General features: G+C 48.6%; 1 protein-coding gene across 1 annotated transcript in view; it reads left to right on the top strand.

The window, feature by feature from the left end:
* The window catches only part of LOC128406133 (probable helicase senataxin), a 237,281-nt gene that overhangs the window by 136,018 nt on the left and 77,174 nt on the right, over window positions 1-24,089 (top strand). The window contains 1 exon segment of the mRNA XM_053373156.1: window positions 7,133-7,300. Coding sequence (XP_053229131.1) covers window positions 7,133-7,300 — 168 coding nt within the window.

The following is a 24,089-nucleotide window of genomic DNA, read 5'->3' as shown; positions in this document are numbered from 1 at the left end:
ATATTCAGTTCTATTTCTTTATTTATGATCATTGCAAATTGTGTTTGTAAAGTCTTAATCTCTTGTTTTATTTTTAAATTATTTTGTTTTTTAATTACCGTATTTTTCGTCCCATAGGACGCTCCGTCCCATAGGACGCACCTAGTTTTTTTGGGGGGAAATAAAGGAATTTTTTCCCCCTTTATTTCCCCCCCCCCCCAAAGCAGGTCGGAGAAACCGAACCAGGTCGAGGAACAGCGGGATGGCGGCGCTGCGCCTCCCTGCTGTCCCCCGAGCTTGTGGGGCTGGCTGATGTCTGCCCGGCGCGAGGGGCGCCCTGCTTCAGGGCGTCCCGCCCGCCGGGTGGCAGGCTGCTATCCGCAGCGTGGGGAACTCCTGCAGGGCTCCCCAGGCTGCGGATGTCTGCCCAGCGCGAGGGGTGCTCTGCTTCAGGGCGCCTCGCCCGCCGGGCGGCAGGCTGCTATCCGCAGCGTGGGGAGCCCTGCGGGGAACTCCTGCAGGGCTCCCCACGCTGCGGATGTCTGCCCGGCGTGAGGGGCGCTCTGCTAGGCTGTGGATGTGTTCCCGAAGCGCCGGGCGCTCTGCTTTCAGGGCGCCCGACGCTCTGAGAAGCAGGCTGCTATCTGCAGCCTAGACAGCCCTGCGGGACCTCCTGCAGGGCTGCCTAGGCTGCGGATGTCTTTCTGAAGCCTGGAGAGCGAGAGGGATTGGTGCGCACCGACCCCTCTCGCTCTCCAAGCTTCAGCGAAAGCCTGCATTCGCCCCATAGGACGCACCCAGATTTCCCCTTCATTTTTGGAGGGGGAAAAGTGCGTCCTATAGGGCGAAAAATACGGTATTTTTTGTTCATTGTCCATAATCTGCTTTAGGATTTCTTTTTCCCCTTTTTCTCTATTCTTATTCTTCAAAGAATTCTGTTGGATAAAGAAACCTCTCATCACTGCCTTGCTTGCATCCCATACTACACTCATCTTCGTTCCTTTATTGCTGTTGTCCACAAAATACTCAGTTTCTTTTGTGCTTTTTCAATGATTTTTTGATCGTCGAAGAGGTAATCATTGATTCTCCATCTAAAGGTCCTTTCCTCGAATCATTTCAATTCCATTTTTATTGGATTATGGTCTGAAATTATTCTTGGTTGGATCTCAATTTGAAGAATTCTTGGAGTTAAATCGTTCGACACCCATATTTGATCTATTCTTGACATTGACTGATTCGGTTCAGAGAAATAAGTGAATTGTTTTTCCAATGGATATCTGAGTCTCCAAATATCGATCAAATTATAATTCTTTACCATTGCGAAAAAAGTATTAGGCAATTTTCCTTCTTTGCTTGATCCATCTCTTATTCTGTCCATTTCCAATGAGACCACTCCATTCATGTCTCCCATTACTATGATTTTCTGGTCCATATATTCAAATAGTTTTTCTTCTAAAGATTTATAAAAATCTGTCTTGTTTCCATTAGGTGCATAGATCCCGACAATTATCAAATTTTCGCCCTGCCATTTGATCCGTACTGCAATCATCCTTCCTTCTTCATCTTTGAAGATTTGTTGTGATTCAATTTTACTTTTGATATATAGAACTACCCCTCTTTTTTCTCTTTATCTGAAGATGCAAATTCGTTTCCTAATCTTTTGTTAATCAAAATTTTCCTATGTTTCCTTGCGACGTCCAGATTTTTCTTTTTTTAAAATTGTTCAATTTTATCCCGTTTCCCCCCCTCATTCATCCCATTAATATTCCAATTCCATAATTTTAGTGCCATGGTGATTTCCAATTAAATAAATTTAGTTTGCTTTTTACGCTTTTATAATTTATCTGACTCTTCTTCTTCCTCTTCTTTTTCTTCTTCTACCTTTTCCCCATTCTCTTCTTCTTCCCCCAATTCTAATTCATCCTTGGCACCTGCTCCTTTTTCTGCTCCTTTGACTTCTCCAATTTCTCCATCTTCTACTTTTAGTTCCTTATACCTTCTCAGAAACTTCCCTGTTTCTTCTGGACTCGTCAATCTGCGCTTTTTGGTTTTGTAGAAAAATGAAATTCCCTCCGGAAATTCCCACCTGAATTCAATGTTGTTTTTCTTAAGGACCTGCACCAGTGGTTTATATGGGTCTCTTCGTTTCAATAATCTTATTGGTATATCTTTAAAGATGATTATATAACTTTCATCTATATACAATCTTTTCTCTCTGTTCTTCTGTAATATCAAATTTCTCATTTCCCTGTCCTTAAAGGTGATTAGACAGTCTCCTGGGAATTTTCTTGTTTTTGATGTTCTTACTCTCATTCTAAATGCATTTTGTACTGTTTTAGCTACCTCTTCTATTGGTAATTCCATCCATTGGGCTAATTCCGATATCAGTCTCTCTTCTGTATTTCCGGAATAGCTCTCAACCTCAGATTAACTTCCCTCTGTCGCAATTCATTCATAGCAATCAAATCTTTAATTTCTTCTTGTGATTTATTTAATTCCAACATCTCCACTCTAATCCTCTCTTCCTCTCGCTTCACTTCCTTCATTTCTTGTTTCATCCTCTTAAATCCTTCCTCCAGCGATTGAGTTCTCTTAGATACCTTTTAATTGTCCTTTAAGTTCATTAACTGTCTCATCAATTTTTTTATCCATTTTCCCAATCTTATTATCTACTGATTCTAGTTTTGATTCTAAATTCTTTTCACTTTGTTTTATTTCGGCAAACATTCTCAAAATTTCTGCTTTAAACTCTGTTTCTTGTTTGGACCCCTTCCTCTCTACTGGTGTCCCCCCATCTGCCCCTTTCTTTTGCTGGTGTGACATCTTTATTAATTATTCCTTATTATTCAAACAATCTTCAAATATTGATTGAACCAATTTTTACACTTTTACACTTTGTCAATTTTCCAATTTCTAATTATATCATATAGTTCAACCGTAGTTTGGGGATGATGAGGATGATGAAGAGTATAAGATCAGAGTAGAAACCGGAACAAAACAAACTAAATCTTCTTGCCACCAATTAGGCTATTCCTCAGAAAAAATTGCTTCCCAGATAAATCCAATACCTCGCCCAAAGGAAAAGGAATTTCCAAAAATCTTCCCACAAGGCTTCCCAGAAATCTTCCCATAAAAAACCCTTCCCAAGATTACTGTATTTTTCGCCCTATAGGATGCACTTTTTCCCCTCCAAAAATGAAGGGGAAATGTGTGTGTGTCCTATGGGGCGAATGCAGGCTTTCACTGAAGTCAGGAGAGCCCCAGCGCCAGCCCCACAAGGTCAGGGGACAGAGGGAGGCGGAACGCCGCCATCCCGCTGTCTCCTGAAGTGGTTTGGAGGCTGACGGCGGGGAGACCCCGCCGTGAGCCCCGCAAACTCCGGGCACAGCTGGGAGACGCAGCGCGTCTTCCTGCTGTTCCCGGACCTGATCTGAAGGCGGGCGGCGGGGAGAAGAGCGCTTCTCCCCGCTGCCTGCCCCGCAAGCTCCGGGGACAGCAGGGAGACGCAGCGCGTCTTCCCGCTGTCCCCGGACCTGATCTGAAGGCGGGCGGCGGGGAGAAGAGCGCTTCTCCCCGCTGCCGGCCCCGCAAGCTCCGGGGGCAGCAGGGAGACGCAGCGCGTCTTCCCGCTGTCCCCGGACCTGATCTGAAGGCGGGCGGCGGGGAGAAGAGCGCTTCTCCCCGCTGCCTGCCCCGCAAGCTCCGGGGACTGCTGGGAGACGCAGCGCGTCTTCCCGCTGTCCCCGGACCTGATCTGAAGGCGGGCGGCGGGGAGAAGAGCGCTTCTCCCCGCTGCCTGCCCCGCAAGCTCCGGGGACAGCTGGGAGACGCAGCGCGTCTTCCCGCTGTCCCCGGACCTGATCTGAAGGCGGGCGGCGGGGAGAAGAGCGCTTCTCCCCGCTGCCGGCCCCGCAAGCTCCGGGGGCAGCAGGGAGATGCAGCGCGTCTTCCCGCTGTCCCCGGACCTGATCTGAAGGCGGGCGGCGGGGAGAAGAGCGCTTCTCCCCGCTGCCTGCCCCGCAAGCTCCGGGGACTGCTGGGAGACGCAGCGCGTCTTCCCGCTGTCCCCGGACCTGATCTGAAGGCGGGCGGCGGGGAGAAGAGCGCTTCTCCCCGCTGCCTGCCCTGCAAGCTCCGGGGACAGCTGGGAGACGCAGCGCGTCTTCCCGCTGTCCCCGGACCTGATCTGAAGGCGGGCGGCGGGGAGAAGAGCGCTTCTCCCCGCTGCCTGCCCCGCAAGCTCCGGGGACAGCTGGGAGACGCAGCGCGTCTTCCCGCTGTCCCCGGACCTGGTCTGAAGGTGGACTGCGGGGAGAAGAGCGCTTCTCCCCGCTGCCGGCCCCACAAGCGCCTGGGGGGGAAAATAATTTTTTTTCTTTATTTCCCCCCAAAAAAACTTGATGCGTCCTATGGGCCGGTGCGTCCTATGGGGCGAAAAATACGGTATATCCAATTAATCACGTTCCAAAAAATTTATATCCAAATGACAAAGGTCCAAAATTATATCCAAGTGACAACATCTCAGAGGCAAAATTCCCAAAAAGATGAAGAAAAAAACAATAAAAACAAACACAGAACCCTTCACTGTACTAAAAAGGCACAAGTCACTTCTCAGTATTATATCCCTCAGTATTATATTCCTTCGCCAGGAAAAAAATCAGAGAAAAACAAATTGTAGTATCTCGTTCCTTCCACTAGGGTAACAGACAGTTCCTTTAATATATGCAGTTTTAGACTTAAAAGTTCCCAATACATAAAAAAAGGAAAGGAAAAAAAGGGGTTTCCCAATTGTAATTAATATGCTTAAGTGACAGAGGCAGCTATAATCCTATTTAGCATTAAGGATTCCCATAATAAAGTCTAAAAAGATCTTTATCTGCTGTTTCCACCTAACCGTCGTTCCAATAGAGTTTTAATAATGGAGTCGGAAGCTCCTTTTCCATTTCAATGTTCTTTGTTCTTTTAAAAGTGAAAGTAACAAAGCACTTCTATGTTTCCCTCCGTTGCATCAAAGACCACAAACTTCTTCAATCTTAACTTTCTGCTCTCCCTTTCTAACTTTAGCAGTCTTAAAACTTTGTAGCTTCTTAAAGAGTTACTTTTAAATAAAGTTCTAGGAGAGAAAGAAATCAGTAACCGCCAGTGGCAACTCACTTTCCCTTTCCAGCTCTGCGCGCCGCATTACGTCTATCCTGATTCCAGATGACAGCTGAACTCCAAATTTTTCTCTTTATATTTCGAATCTTTCCTTGATTTGCTACCATGAAATTATAATCCAATTAGGTCCGAATTTCTTCTATTTGAGAATGGAGCGCTTCTCTTGCAAGCTCGGGGCTTCGCTTTTCGGGTGTAGAAAATGGCTTCCCGTAGCCCGCAACCCCGCTCCACCGTTCTCTTCACTCCTTTTGGAGTTACCTGACGGCCGGGCGGGCTGCTCCTGGCTTCGCTGGGAACCTGTCACTCCGGGTGACCCCCCAGAGATTAAATTTGGGGGCTACTGCGCCCTGTAGCACCCCTTTTCGCCCGAAATAGCACAGGATTCTCCTCACGGAAAAATCCTTGCTTGCGGCAGGATCGCGCTCCACCGGAAGTCCCTCCAGGCCTCTCTGACTGGCACTTGCAAGTCTGCCTAGGCCACACACACTGTCCCCAGTGTGCGTACATTCCTCTGTACGCAGGAGAACTGCGACATACATCCAGTGGAGCTGTATGCATGCTTAGCAGAGTTCTGCAAGAAGCGAGGCTGTGTAGGCGTGTGGCATCACGAAATTTATTAATTTACAGCAAATCAAAACAACAAAACATGACTGGTGTGAGCAGTGTCTCTCACACACGTCTTCTCTGTCCGAAAGCAGAGAACAAAGAGCAGAAAAATAAAAACACAGAGAACGGAAGTTCTCTTGTCTGAGTTTCTGTTCCCACACTTCCAGCAGTGTGGAATGTAAATAAGGATCACATGATCCAGCAATGCGAGAATGAATTAGAGACACCCAGGCCTTGCCCTTCACTGGCCTTGCTTTGCACCCTCCTTGAGTGGTGGTGGTGTTATCTGCCTGGTTGGGATGTGTCCTTGAGCTCTGATCAAGCCTCTTGCTTGCCTGAATTTGGGAGGAGAGTGGTGTCTTGAATGTGAGGAAAGGTAAAAGCCACCATGTTTGCGTTGCTCACTTTTGTCCCTGCCATGTGGCCCTCAGAATGTTGTTCTGGAAGGAATGTGGCCCTTGGACTGAAAAGGTCCCCCTGCCACTACCCAGTGCATAATTCCATCTACACCTTTTTTGTCTCCTGTTTGGCTGTATCTCACATGGATGTGAAATTTAGCTGCTTGGGAAATTCACTGAGTCCCACCTGTCTTTCCATAGCCAAAATTAAGCTTGAGCGCACATTACCTGTCTTAAGCCAACCTTCCCCCAGCCTGACACTCCCCAGGTGTTTGGGGCTACAACTCCCATCACCTCCAACCATTGGCCGTGCTGGCCAGGGCTGATGGGACTGGTAGTCCAAAACATCTGGTTGGCACAAAGCTGATGAACATCAGCAGCAGTCTTCCACAGTCTCCTCCTTCGTCTTCATTTATTTATTCAATTTATATCCCACTCTTCCTCCTGAAAGTTGAACTTGGGCCTTAGGAGAGAATGACATTGTGATAACATTCCTGTGGCAATTTTCTGCAAAATGAGAGGTCCATTGAAGAGAGACTTCCAAATCCTTGGGGCTTTTGTACCTCTGAAGTGAGGACAGATAACGCAGGGTCAGTTTGCACAAAATGCTAAACCAAACCATGGCTTAGTGCAAACTTGCAGGTGCTCAAAGAGGAGATGGTGGCTAGTTTGATTCGCCTTGAGGTCCTGCTACTGTGAGCTAAACCATGGTTTGGCTTGCATGTGTCTTCTGGACTTGGACATGTGGTTCAAACTTTAAGAGAGGCAAACCACAGGCTTAAGTTTGGAAAACTTGCTGTAGCCCAAACCAAGACCTAGCTCACAGCAGTAGAATACTGTAAGCAAAGCCATCACAGTCTCCTGTTCTGCGAACCCACATGCTCACACTAAGCCATGTTTTGGCATTGTATTAGTGTGAACTAGGTCACAGAAATCTTGGAACGGTCCGTTCTGGTGAGAGATGCACCTTTGTCCTCTCCTTTGCCCCACAGTCTTCGTACATGAAGGAGCTTAATGAAGATCAAAGGACAGCTATTGAAACTGCTTACACCTTTGTGATGAAGCTGCCTTCATTGCCCAAAGTTTGCTTGATCCATGGGCCACCTGGGACTGGGAAATCTAAGACTATCCTTGGGCTCCTTTACCGAATCCTCAGCAAGGTAGGTCAGGTTGGTAACACCCTGCATGTGCTGGTCCTTGTAAGATGTGTGAGAATATCGAGAAGGCTGGACAACAAATGGCATTCCAGTAATAATAATAATAATAATAATAATAATAATAATAATAATAATAAATAATAATAATATAATTTATTTGTACCCTGCCTTCCATATGCAGCTTCCAGCGTATATAAAGACGTAGTAAAACATTAAGCCTTAAAAAGCTTCCCTATACAGGGCTGCCTTCAGATATCTACTGAAGGTAATATAGTTACTCATCTCCTTGACATCTGATGGGAGGGCGTTCCACGGGGCGCCACTACTGAGAAGGCTCTCTGTCTGGTTCCCTGTCACTTCACTTCTCGCAGTGGGAACCGCCAGAAGGCCCTCCGTGCTGCTTCTCTGTGTTCATGCTGGATGATGGGGGTGGAGACGCTCCTTCAGGTATACTGGGCCAAGGGTGTTTAGGGATTTAAAGGTCAGCACCAACACTTTGAATTGTATTGGGAAACATACTGAGAGCCAAGGTACATCTTTCAGGACCAGTGTTATATGGTCTCGGCAGCCACTCCCAGTCACCAGTCTAGCTGCTGCATTCTGGATTAGTTGTAGTTTCCAAGTCACCTTCAAAGGTAGTCCTACATAGAGCGCATTGCAGTAGTCCAAGCAGGAGATAACCAGACCATGTATAACTCTGGTGGGACAGTGCGCAGGCAGGTAGGGTCGCAGCCTGCGTACCAGGTGGAGCTGGTAGACAGCCGCCCTGGACATAGAATTAACCTGGGACTCCATGGACAGCTGTGAGTCCAAAATGACTCCCAGGCTGCGCACCTGGTCCTTCAGGGGCACAGTTGCCCCATTCAGGAACAGGCTGTTGTGTGTCACATGCCTGTTTACTTTCAGCACTCGCTGGGAACTTCCGTTTGCATATAGCTTTTGCTTTGCTGTTTTGCTGGACACGAAGGGATGCAGACATGTTTTCCTTTGTTCCTGAACTATGCTGAATAAATGCTGTACATTATGCTTGCACATCTCTCTGTCTGCCTCTTCTGCTGTGAGGTGATTTACACACTCTGCTGACAGAGCGTGCATGGGTCTCTAAACGTATCTGAGGCTTGTGTCACTGTTTGATGCTGTTCCAAGGGAGACCGGCTGCCAACTGGTGGCTGGAGTCAGCTGGGGGCCTGTCTGATGCCTGCCTGATGCCCCTGACTCCTGGCAGTATCCCAACAAAAGGGTTTCGGGCCTAGATCCATGGTGCTTACAGGAGAGTAAGACTGCTGATGGCTCCCAGCAGAGACAGAGGTATGTGAAGCTGATTGTCCCGGCCACAGCTAGAAGGCTTTTGAAGTCTGTGCCAAGAACCAATTAGGCCGGAGAGAGAAGCACGCTATGTCTGATTTACGACGTGCTTAAGATAAGGCTGATTGTAAATTGTATCCAGTTCCAAGGCTTGCATGAAGAGCAGGAATGGATCTTTTACAAGCCTCAGATGGGGTTCCGTGCCCAAAGCTTAATGGCCACAGTTATCAGACCTGGGCAAGGTACTGCAAGGGCCAGTTGAGAAGGCTTGGTGTGTGGCACACTGTTTCTGAGGACCCCCAAGCACCTCTGATTGATGCATGGGTTGTACAAGATTCAAGAGCCATGGGAATCATTTTGCTCTCAGTAGCTCCAGAAGAGTTAATTACCCTGGCTGGCAAGACCAGCTCGCGTGAGATGTGGGAGGGGCTTCAGGCCTCACATCTCCAACAAGAAGCTAGGTCTGTGTTGCTTTACTTCAAAAAGCTGCACAAGAAGTGCTTGGAGCCGGGGGGGGGGGGACCTCAGAAGTCATGTCCTGGAGTTACAGAAACTCAGACAGGAATTGACTCAAAGAGGTTTCAACATGCCAGAATCTCTGTTTGCAATCCTTACCCTGGATTCTTTAGATGTGAGCTGCTGCGCTGTGGCGAGCCAGCTGGCAACTCTTCCTGTGCAGGAGCTCACTGCTTCAAAAGTTTTGGTGACCTTGCAAAACGAATATGATTGGAGGAATGCAGCTGAACCAGCTTGTGTGCTTCAGGGGGAGCAGTGTGGCACAGCATTCCAGCCTCCAGGGGGAGCCAAGGCGTTGGTAGCTGTGAAGTGCTGCAACTGTGGAAATCAAGGTCACATTCAGTGTCATTGCCCAAAGGCTGGAGGGAAACAAAAGAAGAAGCCTGCAGATGGCCAGAAGCAGGGGGGCAAGAAACCCAAGCTGGTGAAAAACAAGGCTTTGTTTGGTGGAACTGCTTCTCCAAAGGCCAAAGGCAGATTGGTTGTGGATTCAGGAGCGTTGACGCACGTAGCAAAGGATCGGCATCTGTTTATTTCCTTCACACCTCAGGATGGGGAAATTCAGCAGGCTGATGGTAAGACTCTGAGAGTTGCAGGAGTCGGGAGAGTGAAACTGGCAAGTCTGCATACAATCATCAGCAAAGTACTTTTTGTTCCAGATTCTGCAGACAATTTGCTCAGCATCCCACAGCTGACTGAGCAAGACTTTGAGATTTCTTTCAAGAAGGGCATCTGTGTCATCAGGAAGGGCAAAGAGGACATTTTGCATGCAAAGTTTGTTGATGGCTTGTTCTTGATAACTTATGATGACAAAGCTGTTGGTGTGTCTAATGTTGAATCTTGTTGTGTTGCACAAACTAACAAAGTTCTTCATGCAGGATGATAACTTATGATGACGAGGCGCACCGAAGATTTGGTCAAATGTCTTGGCAGGCACTGGCCAAAATGCCTGGGTTGGTTCAGGGTGTGAACATCAAGCCCTGTAAGTTTCACATGAAATGTGTATCTTGTGCAGAGAACAAGGTGAAGGTTGCTCCAAAAGGCAAGGTGTCTAGCAGACAGGCTTCCAAACCCTACCAGCTAGTCCACACAGACCTGGTTGGTCCACTTGCTCCCTCTTTGGGTGGAACAAGGTACTTCATGGTTTTAATTGATTCTTTTTCTAGGTACATTCATGTGTTTATGCTCCAGCAGAAGTCAGAAGTGTTTCCTAGGTTCAAGGCATTCTGTGCTTGGTTGGAGAATGCTCACAGTAAACGCATTGGCTGTTTGTTTACTGATCGAGGCAGTGAATTCACTTCTCAGCAGTTTGAAGCTTTCCTGACTGAGAAGGGACTCCAGCACGACCTCTCAAGTCCCAGATCTCCATGGGAGAATGGACTTTGCGAGTGGGCAAACCAAACTTTCCTGCAAGGCCTAAAATATGGAGAGAGGCTCAGAACTTACAGGGTTAAGAGTTCTGAGTGATGACGTCTCACATTTTGAGGCGGGTTTAGAACACTGAAGGGAGGGTTTTACTGCGTCTCTCAGTGTGCGTGTTTGCTCCATGGAGAGAGCAGCGATGAGTGAACTGTCGCCAGGAAATTTATAGCTGTTGTGTTTTGCTAAGGAATAAAGACTTTAAAGATAAGGAGACTGCTGCATCCAGCCTGAATTATTGCCCTCACACGAAGAGCGTTCCTGCTTCTGCTTCCGCTGTGTTTACTTGCTGCTGGAGTCAAAGGTCTTTGGGGAAGGTCAGAGACGCGCAGAGAAGTGTGCCGGACCCCCGGACGTCATTAGGCTCAATAGGTTATGGACCATCAGCAATTAAGATAAGCAACGTTCGTGCGTGTGAGAGACTGCAGCCAGAGGCCAGCCGATGAGACGCTGGGAAGGGTGACTGCAGACAGAGAGGCTGAGGAGCAGCCAAAGGCCAGCTAAGGAGTAGCTGGAGCCAGCCGGGAGGAGCTGAGATCTGCCGGACCGGGAGGCACTACCGTTACCTGTAAGTAGGCCGGGCCCCGGGGGAGAGATGGCAGACAGCCAGAAGTCGTCAATCCCTTTTGATAAGGTGGACGGGAGCAAGCCCTGGGGGGACTGGCAGGCACTGAAGAAAGCAGTGGGAGCCAGGCCAGAGGGGGCTGCGAATTGCTCTGAGGAAGCACCAAGCCCAAGAGGGGCTGAGGGATGCCCAAGAAGCCCAGAGGGGGCTGGAAGTCCAAGAGGGGCTGAGGGACGCCCAGGAAGCCCAGAGGGGGCTGGGACTGTGTTGGAGGGCTGCCGGAATGCCCCACTACGTGAGCTGCATGCTGGAAAGCAGCTGAGAGAAGAGAAGAGAGTTGCACCCAAGAGTGGAAGTGCAGGCCATTCCAAGGGTCTTGAGAGTGCCCAGGCTGTTTGGCAGGAGCTGGAGGGGGTTTGCAGAGAAACCACAGCAGAAGCCAAAGGCCATTTCCCCAACAGCAGAAAAGCTTCAGGGAGTGCTGCTGGAAAGGTTGGGGGGGCAGAGAAGACCAAAGACAAGTTTGCAAAGTTTTCCACTCGGCGATGTTTTGTTTGTGCTTCGGCTGAACACCTGCGTCGCAGCTGCCCACAGAGAGCAAGGGAGCCAGGGCAGGATGTTTCCAAGGTTGCTTCCCATGGGAACCAGCCGGGTTTCCATGGCAACAGAGAAGGCAGGCGTGGGAAACCGCAGATGCTACGCGCTCCAGAGAAGGGAGGAAACGCTTATCAGCTGTCTGCGTCTATGGCAGTTTTGGACAACAACAACAACACCTGCAGCGAAAGCCCCAAGGTCGGGGGCAGCAGGAAGTCAGTTGCTAAGGCAACAAAGAAGGACAACTCCGGAGGGGGGAGGGTCCTACGTTGGGTTGTTGACTCGGCTGCTAACGGCCATCTGGTAACAGCGCCACCTGATGGACAAATGTGGAACTGCAAGGCTGTTTCAACTGGGAGAACAGTTAAATTTGCTACAGGTTCACAGGGACATGTGACCCATGTTGCTAACGTGTTTGTCTCTTTCTTGCAGGATGAACTGAAGGTCTATGTTCTCCCTGAGATAAAACACTGCCTGTTATCTGTACCTTGTCTTTTACAGGAGGGATATTCAGTGAGTTTTGAAAAAAATGTTTGCACAATTTCCAGAGGTGGGAAGAAACTAATAAGTGTTGAGAAAGATCAGAACAACCTCTTTGTTCTGGAAACACCTCTGGAGGGTGAGGGGAATACTGGGAAAGCCACTGGTCACACTCATGTGTCGTGTGCTTGCGTGTGGCACAAGAGAATGTCACATGGGTCCTGTGAGGACGTTCAGATGTTATCAGAGTGCACCAAAGGGTGCAAGGTAAAAGAATGTGGTAAACCTTTGAATTGCAAAGCTTGCAGAAAAGCCAGAAACAAGGGATTTAATCATCCCAGGGTGGAGAGAGTAACCACAAAGCCTTTTGAGCTTGTGCATGCAGACCTTTCTGATATGCCACAGCCAAGTCTGGGCAAGGCCAAGTGGCTGATGGTGCTGACAGATGATTATACGCAGAACGCATGGGCGTACACGCTGAAAACTAAGGAGGAGGCAACACAACTGATCAAAGATTGGGTTGCAGAGGTGGAACTAAGGTTCTCCACCAAGGTGCAGGGGTTCAAGTGTGACCGAGGTTCAGAGGTCACTGGGTCTGCTCTAAAGGGTTTCTTTCGCCAGAGGGGGATACGTCACAAGGTGACTTCTCCTCAGGACAGTGGCGTGGCAGAGCTTAGGAGTAAAGCTCTGGTTCAAGCATCAGAGATTCTACTGGATGACTCTGGTTTGCCTCAAAGTTTTTGGGGGGAGGCGGTAAAGACAGCCAATTTCACGATGAACAGGTGCTACAATGCAGTGGTAGGTGACACCCCGTATTTCCTGCTTCATCGGCAGAAGCCGCTTGTGCATTTCTTTCGCACTTTTGGTAGCAGAGCCATGGTGCCTGTACCAAAGTTTCTGCAGCAGGAGGGTGGCCCAAGGTACCAGGAAATGATCTTCTGTGGATATGAGCCTGCGACAAAAGGGTGGAGATTCGCATATCCAGAAGGTGATCAGACCAAGCTTCTGGTCAGTAAAAAGGCTGAGTTCTTTGAGCAGGATGGTTGGGCAAGGCGCAAAGTGCGCTCTGACGTTCACTCAGATTGTCTGTCTGACTCTGAGGAGGAAGGAGAGCCAGAGCCTGAACCTGCTGGTGGAGACCAGGTCCCTGAACAGAGTAGGGCGTCTCCACAGGTTGTTAAAGGAGTGTCCAAGAGTGAGCCCTCATCTCCTGTGCGCATAATGGAGAAAGCTCACAGACGTGTCAAGTCAGAGGGGGAGTCTTCTGATGAGGAAGACGCACATGCTGGCCCCAGTGGGTCAAAAGGAGCACCCCAGTTTGTGCCCAGGCGGTCATCGCGGGCTACAAAGGGAATTCCACCTGAGAGGTTTCAGGTCACAAATGCGTGGGTTGGTTTCGCACAGTGCGAACCTAAGGTTTGTGAGGTTCAACAGGTGCCTAACAACGATGCCAGGAAGGGGCAGAAGGCAATGGGGAAGGTGTTGAACACTCAGAAGTCCTCTCAAAATATGATTCGAGAGGGGGTATGGAGAGAGGCTCAGAACTTACAGGGTTAAGAGTTCTGAGTGATGACGTCTCACATTTTGAGGCGGGTTTAGAACACTGAAGGGAGGGTTTTACTGCGTCTCTCAGTGTGCGTGTTTGCTCCGTGGAGAGAGCAGCGATGAGTGAACTGTCGCCGGGAAATTTATAGCTGTTGTGTTTTGCTAAGGAATAAAGACTTTAAAGATAAGGAGACTGCTGCATCCAGCCTGAATTATTGCCCTCACACGAAGAGCGTTCCTGCTTCTGCTTCCGCTGTGTTTACTTGCTGCTGGAGTCAAAGGTCTTTGGGGAAGGTCAGAGACGCGCAGAGAAGTGTGCCGGACCCCCGGACGTCATTAGGCTCAATATAAAAACCTTGTTGCATGATGCCAATCTCCCTGAGAAATATTGGGCGGAGTCTTTGAATAGTTTTGTTTATACGTATAATAGGAGACTGTCATCGCCTATTGGTTGTGCTCCCTATGAGAATATGTTTGGTAAGAAACCTTACGTCAAGCACATGAGAATCTTTGGTTCTGACATGTGGGTCCGCACCCCACAGAGCAGCAAGCTTGGGAAGCGTGGGGCACATAGTTTGTTCATGGGGTACGAAAAAGGTGCATACAGGGTATTCATGACTGACTCTAAGACCATTAGGGTCCCAAAGGGTGTTGAGTACAATCCCAAATGGGGGGGAGGAATGTGGGATTTTTTCAGTCACTCAGAGGAGGATGAAGATGATGAGGTAGAAGAGGAAGCTGAGGATGATGATCAGAATTCGGATTCCAGCTCAGTGAGCAGCGCTGGTGCTGCTGTCAGCGACAGTGATGACGCAGCAGACTACAAGAGCGCAAAGGCCTCAGTCAGACCATCTGATGCGTCTGACATTGGACTGGAAGAACCACTGTTCACCATTAGCCACTTTTCTCCTAAGGAGGAGGAGATGAGTGCAGAAGACTTGCGTCTAGCACGCAGATCTGAAAGGGCCACAAAAGGCAAACCTCCAAAGAGATTTGCTGATGAGTTTGCTAAGACAGCAACTGCTGTTCTTGGTAGCTCAGAAAAGGTGTGGGAACCTTCAAGCTTCAAAGAGGTCCAGGAGTTAACCTCGAAGGATGCTGAACCATGGCTTAATGCCATGAAGGCTGAAGTTGATTCCTTGAATAGGAACCAAACCTGGGAGCTGGTGCCAACAGTCCCAGGAATGAGGCTGGTTGGCAGCAAATGGGTCTTCAAGGCCAAGACAGACCAGAATGGCAAGGTTGTCAGGCACAAAGCCAGACTGGTCGCCAGAGGTTTTTCACAGATACCAGGACAGGAATACCACGAGACCTACTCACCCACCGTCAAGTATGAGAGCATTAGACTACAGTGGTACCTCGCAAGACGAATGCCTCGCAAGACAGAAAACTCACAAGACGAAAGGGTTTTCCGTTTTTGAGTTGCTTCGCAAGACGATTTTCCCTATGGGCTTGCTTCGCAAGACGGAAACGTCTTGCAAGTTTGTTTCCTTTTTCTTAAAACCGTTAATACAGTTGCGACTTGACTTCGAGGAGCAACTCATAGCACGCGGTGTGCGTCTCCGTAGGGGCAAGAATGCGTGAAGGTGGGTTCTGAGGAAGAGGGAGCTTTGTTTCGGCGAAAAATAGCAAGGCGCTCACACTTCCCTCCCCACAACTCCCAGTTAGGGAGGCCAGGCTCCGGGGCTCTTCAGACGGGGTTCCTTCCTTCTCCCCCCCCCCAGCGCCCCGGCAGTGACAAGAGCGCCTGCCCGGGCCCTCCGGCGCTCACCCTGCGAGGGGCGCCCCCTACCTGCATCTCCGCGCTTTCCAACCCCGCGACGTCGACGGCTGCGGCAAGTTTGCCTCTCGGTGTGTGTGTGCGCGCGAGTGTGTGTTCTCCTCGCCCCGCTCAAGTTAGTCCCGGCGCAGCGCAGGCAGCAGGTGAGTCGCCCTTTGGCAGCGCGGAAGGCAAGGTCAGCTTGGGAGCTACCGGGGACGCGTCCCCGTGCTCCTCTCCAACGGGCTGGATGCGCCCCTCTCCGCTCATGCGCTTTTGGCTGGCTGGCTGGCTGCAGCAGCAACAGGACCAATAGGCATCCACCGTCGCTGACGCTCCCTCCCTCCCTCCTGCCCGCGGCGGGAGGCTGGCTGGCTGGGGCTGGATGCGCCCCTCTCCGCTCGCGCGCTTCTGGCTGGCCGGCCGGCTGCAGCAGCAACAGGGGCAATAGGCATCCACCGTCGCTGACGCTCCCTCCCTCCCTCCTGCCCGCGGCGGGCAGACAACTTTTAGGCCGGTAGGAGTTTTGATTACCACGGCGACAGCCGCGGCAGCAGCAAGACGGCGCCAACTGTAGTGCAAAGGGTCGGAGCAAGGCGAGCCGAACCGATCCTGGGGGCTCAGGCAGCAACCTCCACCCCACCTCCCCCCACGCCCCGCGCCCGCCTCTCCCTCCCTCCCAAGCACCCCCCTTTTTTGAGGTTTTTGAAGACTTTGGTGATTTTTGAAGCTTTTCCAAAACTTTCCCAACACCGTGCTTCGCAAGACGAAAAAAATCGCAAGACGAAGAAACTCGCGAGGCTCCACTGTAATGCTCAAGATTGTTGCAGAGGAGAAACTGCACGTTTCTCATCATGATGTGAACACAGCTTTTTTTGTACGGGATTTTGGGGGAAGAGCTGTATATGCTTTTACCTGATGGAGTGCAGGTACAGAAGGGAATGGTCTGTAAACTACGGAAGTCCCTATATGGCCTCAAGCAGAGTGCCAGGTGTTGTGACACAAAACTCACTGAGACATTGCTTTCTCTAGGTTTTCACCAAGGCATGTGTGTTTGTCAAAGAGGAGGGGCAAAACAAACGGTATTGTTTATGTTTTTTTGATGATCTTTTGTTTTGGAAGAATCAGGCTTTGTACCAAAGCACCCTAGCTCAGCTGAAGGAGCACTTTGACATGAAGGATCTTGGTGAGGTATCCAACTATCTTTCTCTGCAGGTGGAGAAGGACCAAGCAGGTAATTTTCTGGTACACCAAACACAGAAAATTGCTGGTGTATTAACCAGGCTGAATTTGGTTGATGCAAACCCAGCAGAAACACTGGTGGTGACAGTCCCCCAGCCCCCCTGAAACGGTACTTCTGTCTTGTCAGGATTCAATCTCAATCTGTTAGCCACCATCCATCCTCCAACCGCCCCCAGACACTCACACAAGACATTCACCCCCTTCACTGGTTCTGGTTCTCTAGCTGTCTCAGTGATTGTTTCATCGCCCTCAGCTCTGGAGAACATCACGGGGCTGTCTGGGCTCCATTCAGTTGGAGCGCTTTGGAGCCAGACAGTCGATAGCCCTGGTTAACTCTGCAGTCCACCAGGGAATCCGCTGAAAGGCCATCAACATGGGATAAAACATTCCCTACCACTCTCTGGAAACCATTTTGTGAGGAGTGTGTGTGGTTGCTCACGAAGATAACAGCCAGGACTCCCACCTGTCTTTTACAGGTTTTATTGAGTGCAAAACTATGTACAGTCCAGAGGTCCAAAATCAATGTCTGCCTCAATCACTAGCAGATTCCGGAAGTGCCTTTTTCCTGTTTGCCCTCCAGCATAAAAGCCCGGGAAAACCCCTCTCCCCCTCTATTCCTTACGTGTAATTCCCTGGCAAAAACTATGCGACAGAAGAGGCACTTCCAACACCCTGGGAGCGGTGTCGTGGCTCATCTCAGCCTGACTGAGCCTTTGCATCCTCCCCCCCCCCTTTCTCTCGTCATCCGTTTCTCCTAAAGGCTCGCTTTCACCAGACTCTGACAAGGTGCAGCTGCTCAACAAAGGAGGAGGCTGTCTGTACGTTCCTGTCTCTCTTCCCTCCCTTGAAGGCAGACCCCTGACACATTTGGATCCATTAAGTGGCGGGGGCGGACCATCCGAATCGGTCCCACCTCCCTGCAGAGGGGAAGGGTCGCGGAAAAGTGATGGATCGCAGACTTCCGGGGTGGCGCCATCGGCAATGGCTGACTCCCTCTGAACTGGAGGGACTAGCTCCGCGCGAAACTGGTCTTTCCCGCTACAGCGAAGCGGGGACCCTTTAAAAATCACAGTCAGGTGAAGCCTGTGACCATGGGACTCGGCGGGCACCTTTAGCGCCCCCCCCAACCCGCAAAGGAACCCACTAACGGGCTCCGAAGTGAAGAGGGGGAAGTGGCGCGGTGCTGTGAGTCAACTGCTATTTCCGTGGAGCGAAGCCGCATAGCCGTTGCCGGAGAGCGCTGCCTTCTTCTTGGGACAATTTGGCTTCTAAAATAATCACCCGTGAGTACTTGAACTTGGAACAATTGGACTTTAAATAAGGACTTGCGAGCAGAAAGGAATCGGTCTTAAAATTTATTTCAATTTGGTACTGAGACGGGAAGGTCTAAACAGGAAGTCAGCCTTCCGTTTCTTTGTAGATTGAATAAAGCAAAGACAACGTAAACTAGAGCTCAGAAAATCATCTCTAAAGGATTGGCTTTCATCATCTAAAATTGTTGAACCCCCCTTCGGTAGCAGGAGAACCTGCAGAAGTGAGTTTAAAGTAAAGTAACTTTCCATCGTCCTGATCCTGGAGCGGGGTGTCAGGACTGACGTTTGAAGCTCATTGACCAGAGACAAAAAAAAATTGACAGATAGCCAAAAGAAGAGAAACATAGTGATTCCATTGTTTCCTTCCGCATTTTAAAGGAACAAATATCGACAAAATATCTCAAAAAAAGAAACTTTGTTGCTAGATTTGTCCTCAAAAGAAAGAACAAATAGAATTTTTCCCCCTAGAGGGAGACTGTGAAACTGTAACTAATTCCAGGGAGCTTACAGCTGTCATAGATTACAATCATGGGAATAGACTTGTGACCTTGTAGGACAATGTATTCAGAAGCTCTGTTGTGCGCTTTTTATAAAACAAATGCCCTACTGGAACAATTACATGAGAAGACGAATTTGATGTCTGACTCGATCAGAAATTTTAAACAGGTAGTGGGAAATTTTAAACAGGCAGTGGGAAATTTGGATCAGGCAGTGGGAAAATATATGGAGCCCACCCAGGAATTAAATCAGGAGTGTGTCCTGACAGAACAGCTGAGAGAAGAGGATGCTGCTGAATCCTGGGCGCCAGAGATGGAGGGAGCTGCGGACCTGCAGGAACATGAGCCTTTGGACTTGACAAATAAACTTGGAAAAAACCAGACTTGGGAAGATAAAGCTTGGACTGGCTTGGAAATGGGGGGTTGGATTGATCCCCCTGTGCAGGGATGTTTGGACTTCCCAAGTCTGGCAATGGGCCGTGAGAGCTTTGGAGCTGTGGGGGCTCTCAATTTTGGAAGGATTTTGAAACACGTTTTTAAATACCACACGGAGTTTAGTTTGGACTATAGAAAAGGGGCTGATTTGTTGAAAAGGGTCAAAAACATCACTGAGCTGGAGTTCCCACGAGTGAAAGGAGAATATGAAGAAGAGCCGCGGAAAGGACATGGAAGAGACTTAAGGGCCTCGGATATAAGGTTACCAGGTTAATGCGCCAGATCAATGGGATAAAAAGGACTGACAAAACCTGGGACCAGGAGGAAGGGACGCTGGATGAAGATTGGATTGTCTTTATTTCTTTTTTTTTGTTACTAGGATTGTTTTATAAAATTGATGAATGTTAGAAGGATGTTGAAATGAAATGGCTTGGCCCTAGCAAAAATGTTTAAAGAATTAGGAAAGAATATTATGGTTATCAGAAGTTGGTAAAAATAAGACTTAAGCTTTAAGTTTGAAGGTTTTCTACAAGATAAGATGATAATAGATTAAGGTAATGTAATGAAAGATTAGGATAAATAAAGAGGGAAAGGATTTGCTGAATTAATAAATTGAATTGGAATACAAAGGAGGGAGGTGTGAGGAGGTCCGGGAAATAAGCAAATGAAAGATAAGCAAAGGAAAGATGGAATTGTTTTTAACTATTTTTATATTTTTCTTTTTTTTTTTCATTTTGTAACACTTTAAAAACCTTAATAAATATCTTTTAAAAAAAAAAGGAAAAGTGATGGATCGCAGAAAAGTGAAGGATCGCAGGAAGTGATCCGACCATGGCACTTCTTTTGTTTTTGCTTTTACTTAGTGTTGGGATTCAACTGCTGGAATTTGCCCTGGGGCCGCCTGCAAGCCCCTGAAACTCCGAGCGTCCTCCGATGTGTGCAGCACTGAAAAAGGCATCTCCCTTCTTCTCCAGGGTGCTCCAGCAACATAAATCAGCTTGATTTATGCACACTATACTTCTAGCGTTACGCAGCAACAAGCGTGGGACTTTGTAGATCTAAGCTACTATTTATTTACACTCTATATACAGACTGTTAGGATCGTCCTACTCACGTGTAGGACACTGGCAGAGACACATGCCTGACTGGCATGTTCTCTCCCTCCTGGTCAGTCGTTCGGGAGCTTCAAAAGCTTTCTTCAGCCCAAACATCACAGTGGCTGATACCAAGAAGCATCAGCACACTTAGGGATCCTACAGAGTATTTGCAGTTTGCATAACAGAACTCAGTAGCACAGCATTTTGGCTAATCTACTTTTATTTACATATAATACTTCCTCTTTCTCATCAGACAGCAAAAAGAAAAAGAACAAAAAACAATAGTCCCACTTCACGGAACACAGTAACATAAACATCCTGTCTCCGTCACTTCCCATACTGTGGAATGAAAACGTACACCATCATGTGATAGACAACAATCCCATGACTGCAGACACGGAGCAAGAATCCTAACATCCTCCCCCGATGCATGAGCAGTGTTGTAGTCATCAGTGTAACTGCAACAACCATACAGATGTCATACACACAGTATACCCCTGTACCATCCGTTCCACCCTTGGAACTACATGCAACTGGATTGGCCTTGGGCCTTACCATCTTGCACTTCTGACTAGTCTTGGCGTCATAGTTCTCCTGACTATCAAGAAGTTTCACACCTGGCTTTGTTGGGACTCGAACCCTAGCCTCGTTCCTCTCTGAGGAATCGGTGTTGGCACACATGGCCTTTGGACATGGTTCAGCTTTCTTCTCCAAGGAAACAGTGTCTACCCTTACAGCCTTTGGGTGTGGTTTCCCGTCCTTTGAGGACAAACCCTGTATCCCTTTCAAGACTTCGGATTCCAAGACCTGTGTCGAGCCACTAGCCACAGCTAAAACTGCAATAGCTGTGTTAGCAAACTCCTGAGCATACCTGGTGGTAGCTGTCTCAGATCTGTACACCAGGCGCATGTCTTTCACTGTATCAGTGGAACTCGCCTCACTTTCAGCATCAGCAGTAGACTCAGTATCTGAGTCTGAAGCAATGGGGTTGCCTTGGAAAACACACACATTTCCTCCCCATTTTTCACTGCACTCAACATCCCTCGTGAGTAAAATCATCTTGGCATGAGGTCTCAGTACTTTGTACAAGCCACCATACCCGAGGAAGAATCTATGCTTCCTGCCTTGTGACGTCTGCACCCACATGTCAGACCCATCTGTTGGTCCCTTTGCACATCTTGGGTTTACCTTGTCGCAGTCCCTAGCAGAACTTTTGTCTGAATCCAGGGAAAGGCCTTGCAAACTATGTTTGCTGAGCGTGTCACTCTGTTGCCTCTGAATCCATACATCAGAATCTCCATTACCAATAGGGTGCCTTTGTAAGATACCCATATCGCCTCCTTCCTTTGCTTTGTCCTGAGCACATTTGGTACACCTGACCATCTTTGTGTCAGACACCAGCAACCTGGAAGACCCATGCACACATCCTGCATGAAAAAGATGGTTATCAGACATGGCATCACTTGTCTCTCCAACTTTCCCACCATCCCCCATGTTAACATCACAACATAGTAAGAACAAGCCATTTATAATGTCGCTTTCGTTCTTCTGGATGGTTGCACGCTGTTTGTTGACATAAACAGAACATCCAGGCTGCATCAGCTGGGCTTCTCAACCTGGAATGAAAAACACATTAGACATCACAACTTTACAGCTTTTCGGTTCCACGATCCCGGTGCTATGTACCTCCAAGAAGTCTCCACCCGACTGGTGGATCAGACCCTTCTGTGGTGTACACGCGGTGAACCAGTTCCATCTTCCACAAAGGTGTTTCTTTGCCTCAGAATCTAGCACAAAAGATTCTTGCATCTCTGTACTGGAACAGCTAGTCACCATATCTGCGCTGCATCTTTGCATCTCTGGCCTTGCTTCATGTCCCCTGTTGGAAACGCTGCAAATGTTCCTGACTTTTGAACTCTGTCCAAACTTCTCACAGGAAAAACTTTCCACTGCTTCAAACACAGCAGTGCCACCTGCTGGTTGCAGTGAAGATTGGGATGACATGGCAGTCAACTCCCCTTGCTACTCCTGCTTTGGAGATTTCTCGCCCTTAACAGGAACAGGAAACACCCCCCTTGTGCATTCTTCCTTCAAAAGCCTCTCTTCTGTGAAGCTTTCAGTGTCAGGAACGCAACCCTCTCTGGGATACTGTATCAGCTTTCCCTGGGGTATTACTTCTGGCAGTCCGCTCAGCAATTGCCTCCCACTGCGTGTGGGCGTCGGAGACAGCAAATCTAGCCCTCTGAACCTCTCTGGCATCCCGTTTAGCAGCCCCCGCCATCTTGAAGTGTCCATCGTGTGACGCAGCTTCAATTCCTGCTGAACATACACACTGTCTGGCATAAGACACAGCCTTTGTCTCAAACTGCCTTTTCAGTTCTGGGAACAAAACAACCCGCCCGCCCCGCCCCCCCCCAATTCTTCCCAGGCCTTTTGCCTTGTCTGCTATTATGCAGCTTCATCGGGGGACTTACTCCCCCATAGCTTCACAAGTCTTGCCGCAGCACTCCTCCAGCTTTCACTTTCTGCCACTACCCATTCTCTGCTCAGGGAATGATTCAGAAGCATCGGGAAATGTCCTCCCTTTGTAGCACATAAATCAGGGCTACATTCTTGGCAAAGGCTTGCAGCACCAAGCAGCTTTTCTCTCTCTGTCGAAAAGCAGCTTTTCCCATTTCCTCTACGTAACTTAGGGAGTGGGATAAAAATATCTGGCAGGGAAGCCAAAGGGAAGCTGGAACCTGAAACCTAGAATCTGATTCTTCCTTTTTAACATATAAATCCATGCATATTCAGAATAGGAATCAACCACAACCAGGTAGTACTTGGCATTGCCTCTAGAGGGTGATAGAGGACCAATTACATCAGCATGCACCTGCTGAAAAGCTCTTTTGACTATTTTACTAGGCTTTCTGCCCTTTTGAGCCACAGTGACCTTTGTTTCTACACATCACACGTGTCACATCATTATTATCAACATCATCATTACATTTATTACCGTCAAATGAAAGTAAATACAGCCCATCTTCATTGTAGGCAAACAGAAGATCATCTCCATCCTTTGTGATGATGCACTTCTCCCTGTCAAAAGAAACACAGAAATCTTGTGCAGTTAGCTGAGAAACACTGAGCAAATTATAAGTCAGTCCCGGAACATATAGTACATTTTGTACTGAGGTCTGGATGCTTTCAAGGTATATTTTCCTAATGCCTTCACTTCGCAGACAACGTCCATCTGCCTGTTTGATGGTGTCATTCTGCTCCTTAAAGGTAACAAGCAAACCTTTCTGACTACAGAGATGAAATGTCGCCCCCCCTATCTACCACAAAAGCATTATGAGTAGGTGAGGTGGTGCATTGCATGATCAAAGCAAGTGCCTGGGTAGAGCTGGGCTTGGCACAATTCTTGCCTCCGACCCCTCCGCTCCTTGTAGCTTCCTTGGGCTTCTGGCGCTTCCTGCAGTCACGTTGCAGGTGGCCTTTCTCCCTACACTTGAAACACGACAGGGCTTTCAAAGCAACGGCCCCCTCTGCACCTTGCACCGCCGACAGGGGTGCTTTTGAGGCTTCGGCCTCCCCCTCATCAGCTACAAGCGCCATTTGGCGGTCAGACTCATTCAGAAGCATTGAACAGACTCTCTGGACTGTTAAATCAGCAGCTGGCAGAGCTCCAAGCTGCGATGCAACAACCGCATATGACGTATCCATGCTGTTGATTATCATAAAACAGAAAAGGGACTCCGGAAGCAGGACCTCCCTCTGCTCCAACTGGTCACACCGAAACTTCATCTGTGTAAGATGTTTTTGCAAATCTCCCCCAGTTCTCAGCTTCATATTGGAAAGCTTCTGGAAATATAATAGGGCGGATCCTGCGGCGATGCGAAGATGCGCTTCTCTTAGAGCAAGCCAGACTGCCTGTGCTGTCACCAAACCCTGGATATGGATCAGTTGGTTATCTGATACATGCAACATGATCACAGCCCTCACCTGTTTATTGGCATCACACCACCGTCTGGTTGGTACCT

This window comes from Podarcis raffonei, chromosome W, assembly GCF_027172205.1.
Source record: "Podarcis raffonei isolate rPodRaf1 chromosome W, rPodRaf1.pri, whole genome shotgun sequence".
NCBI classification, from domain to species: domain Eukaryota; kingdom Metazoa; phylum Chordata; class Lepidosauria; order Squamata; family Lacertidae; genus Podarcis; species Podarcis raffonei.
The sequence above is the reverse complement of the archived record's forward strand: the minus strand, read 5'-3'. Positions and strand labels throughout refer to the sequence as shown.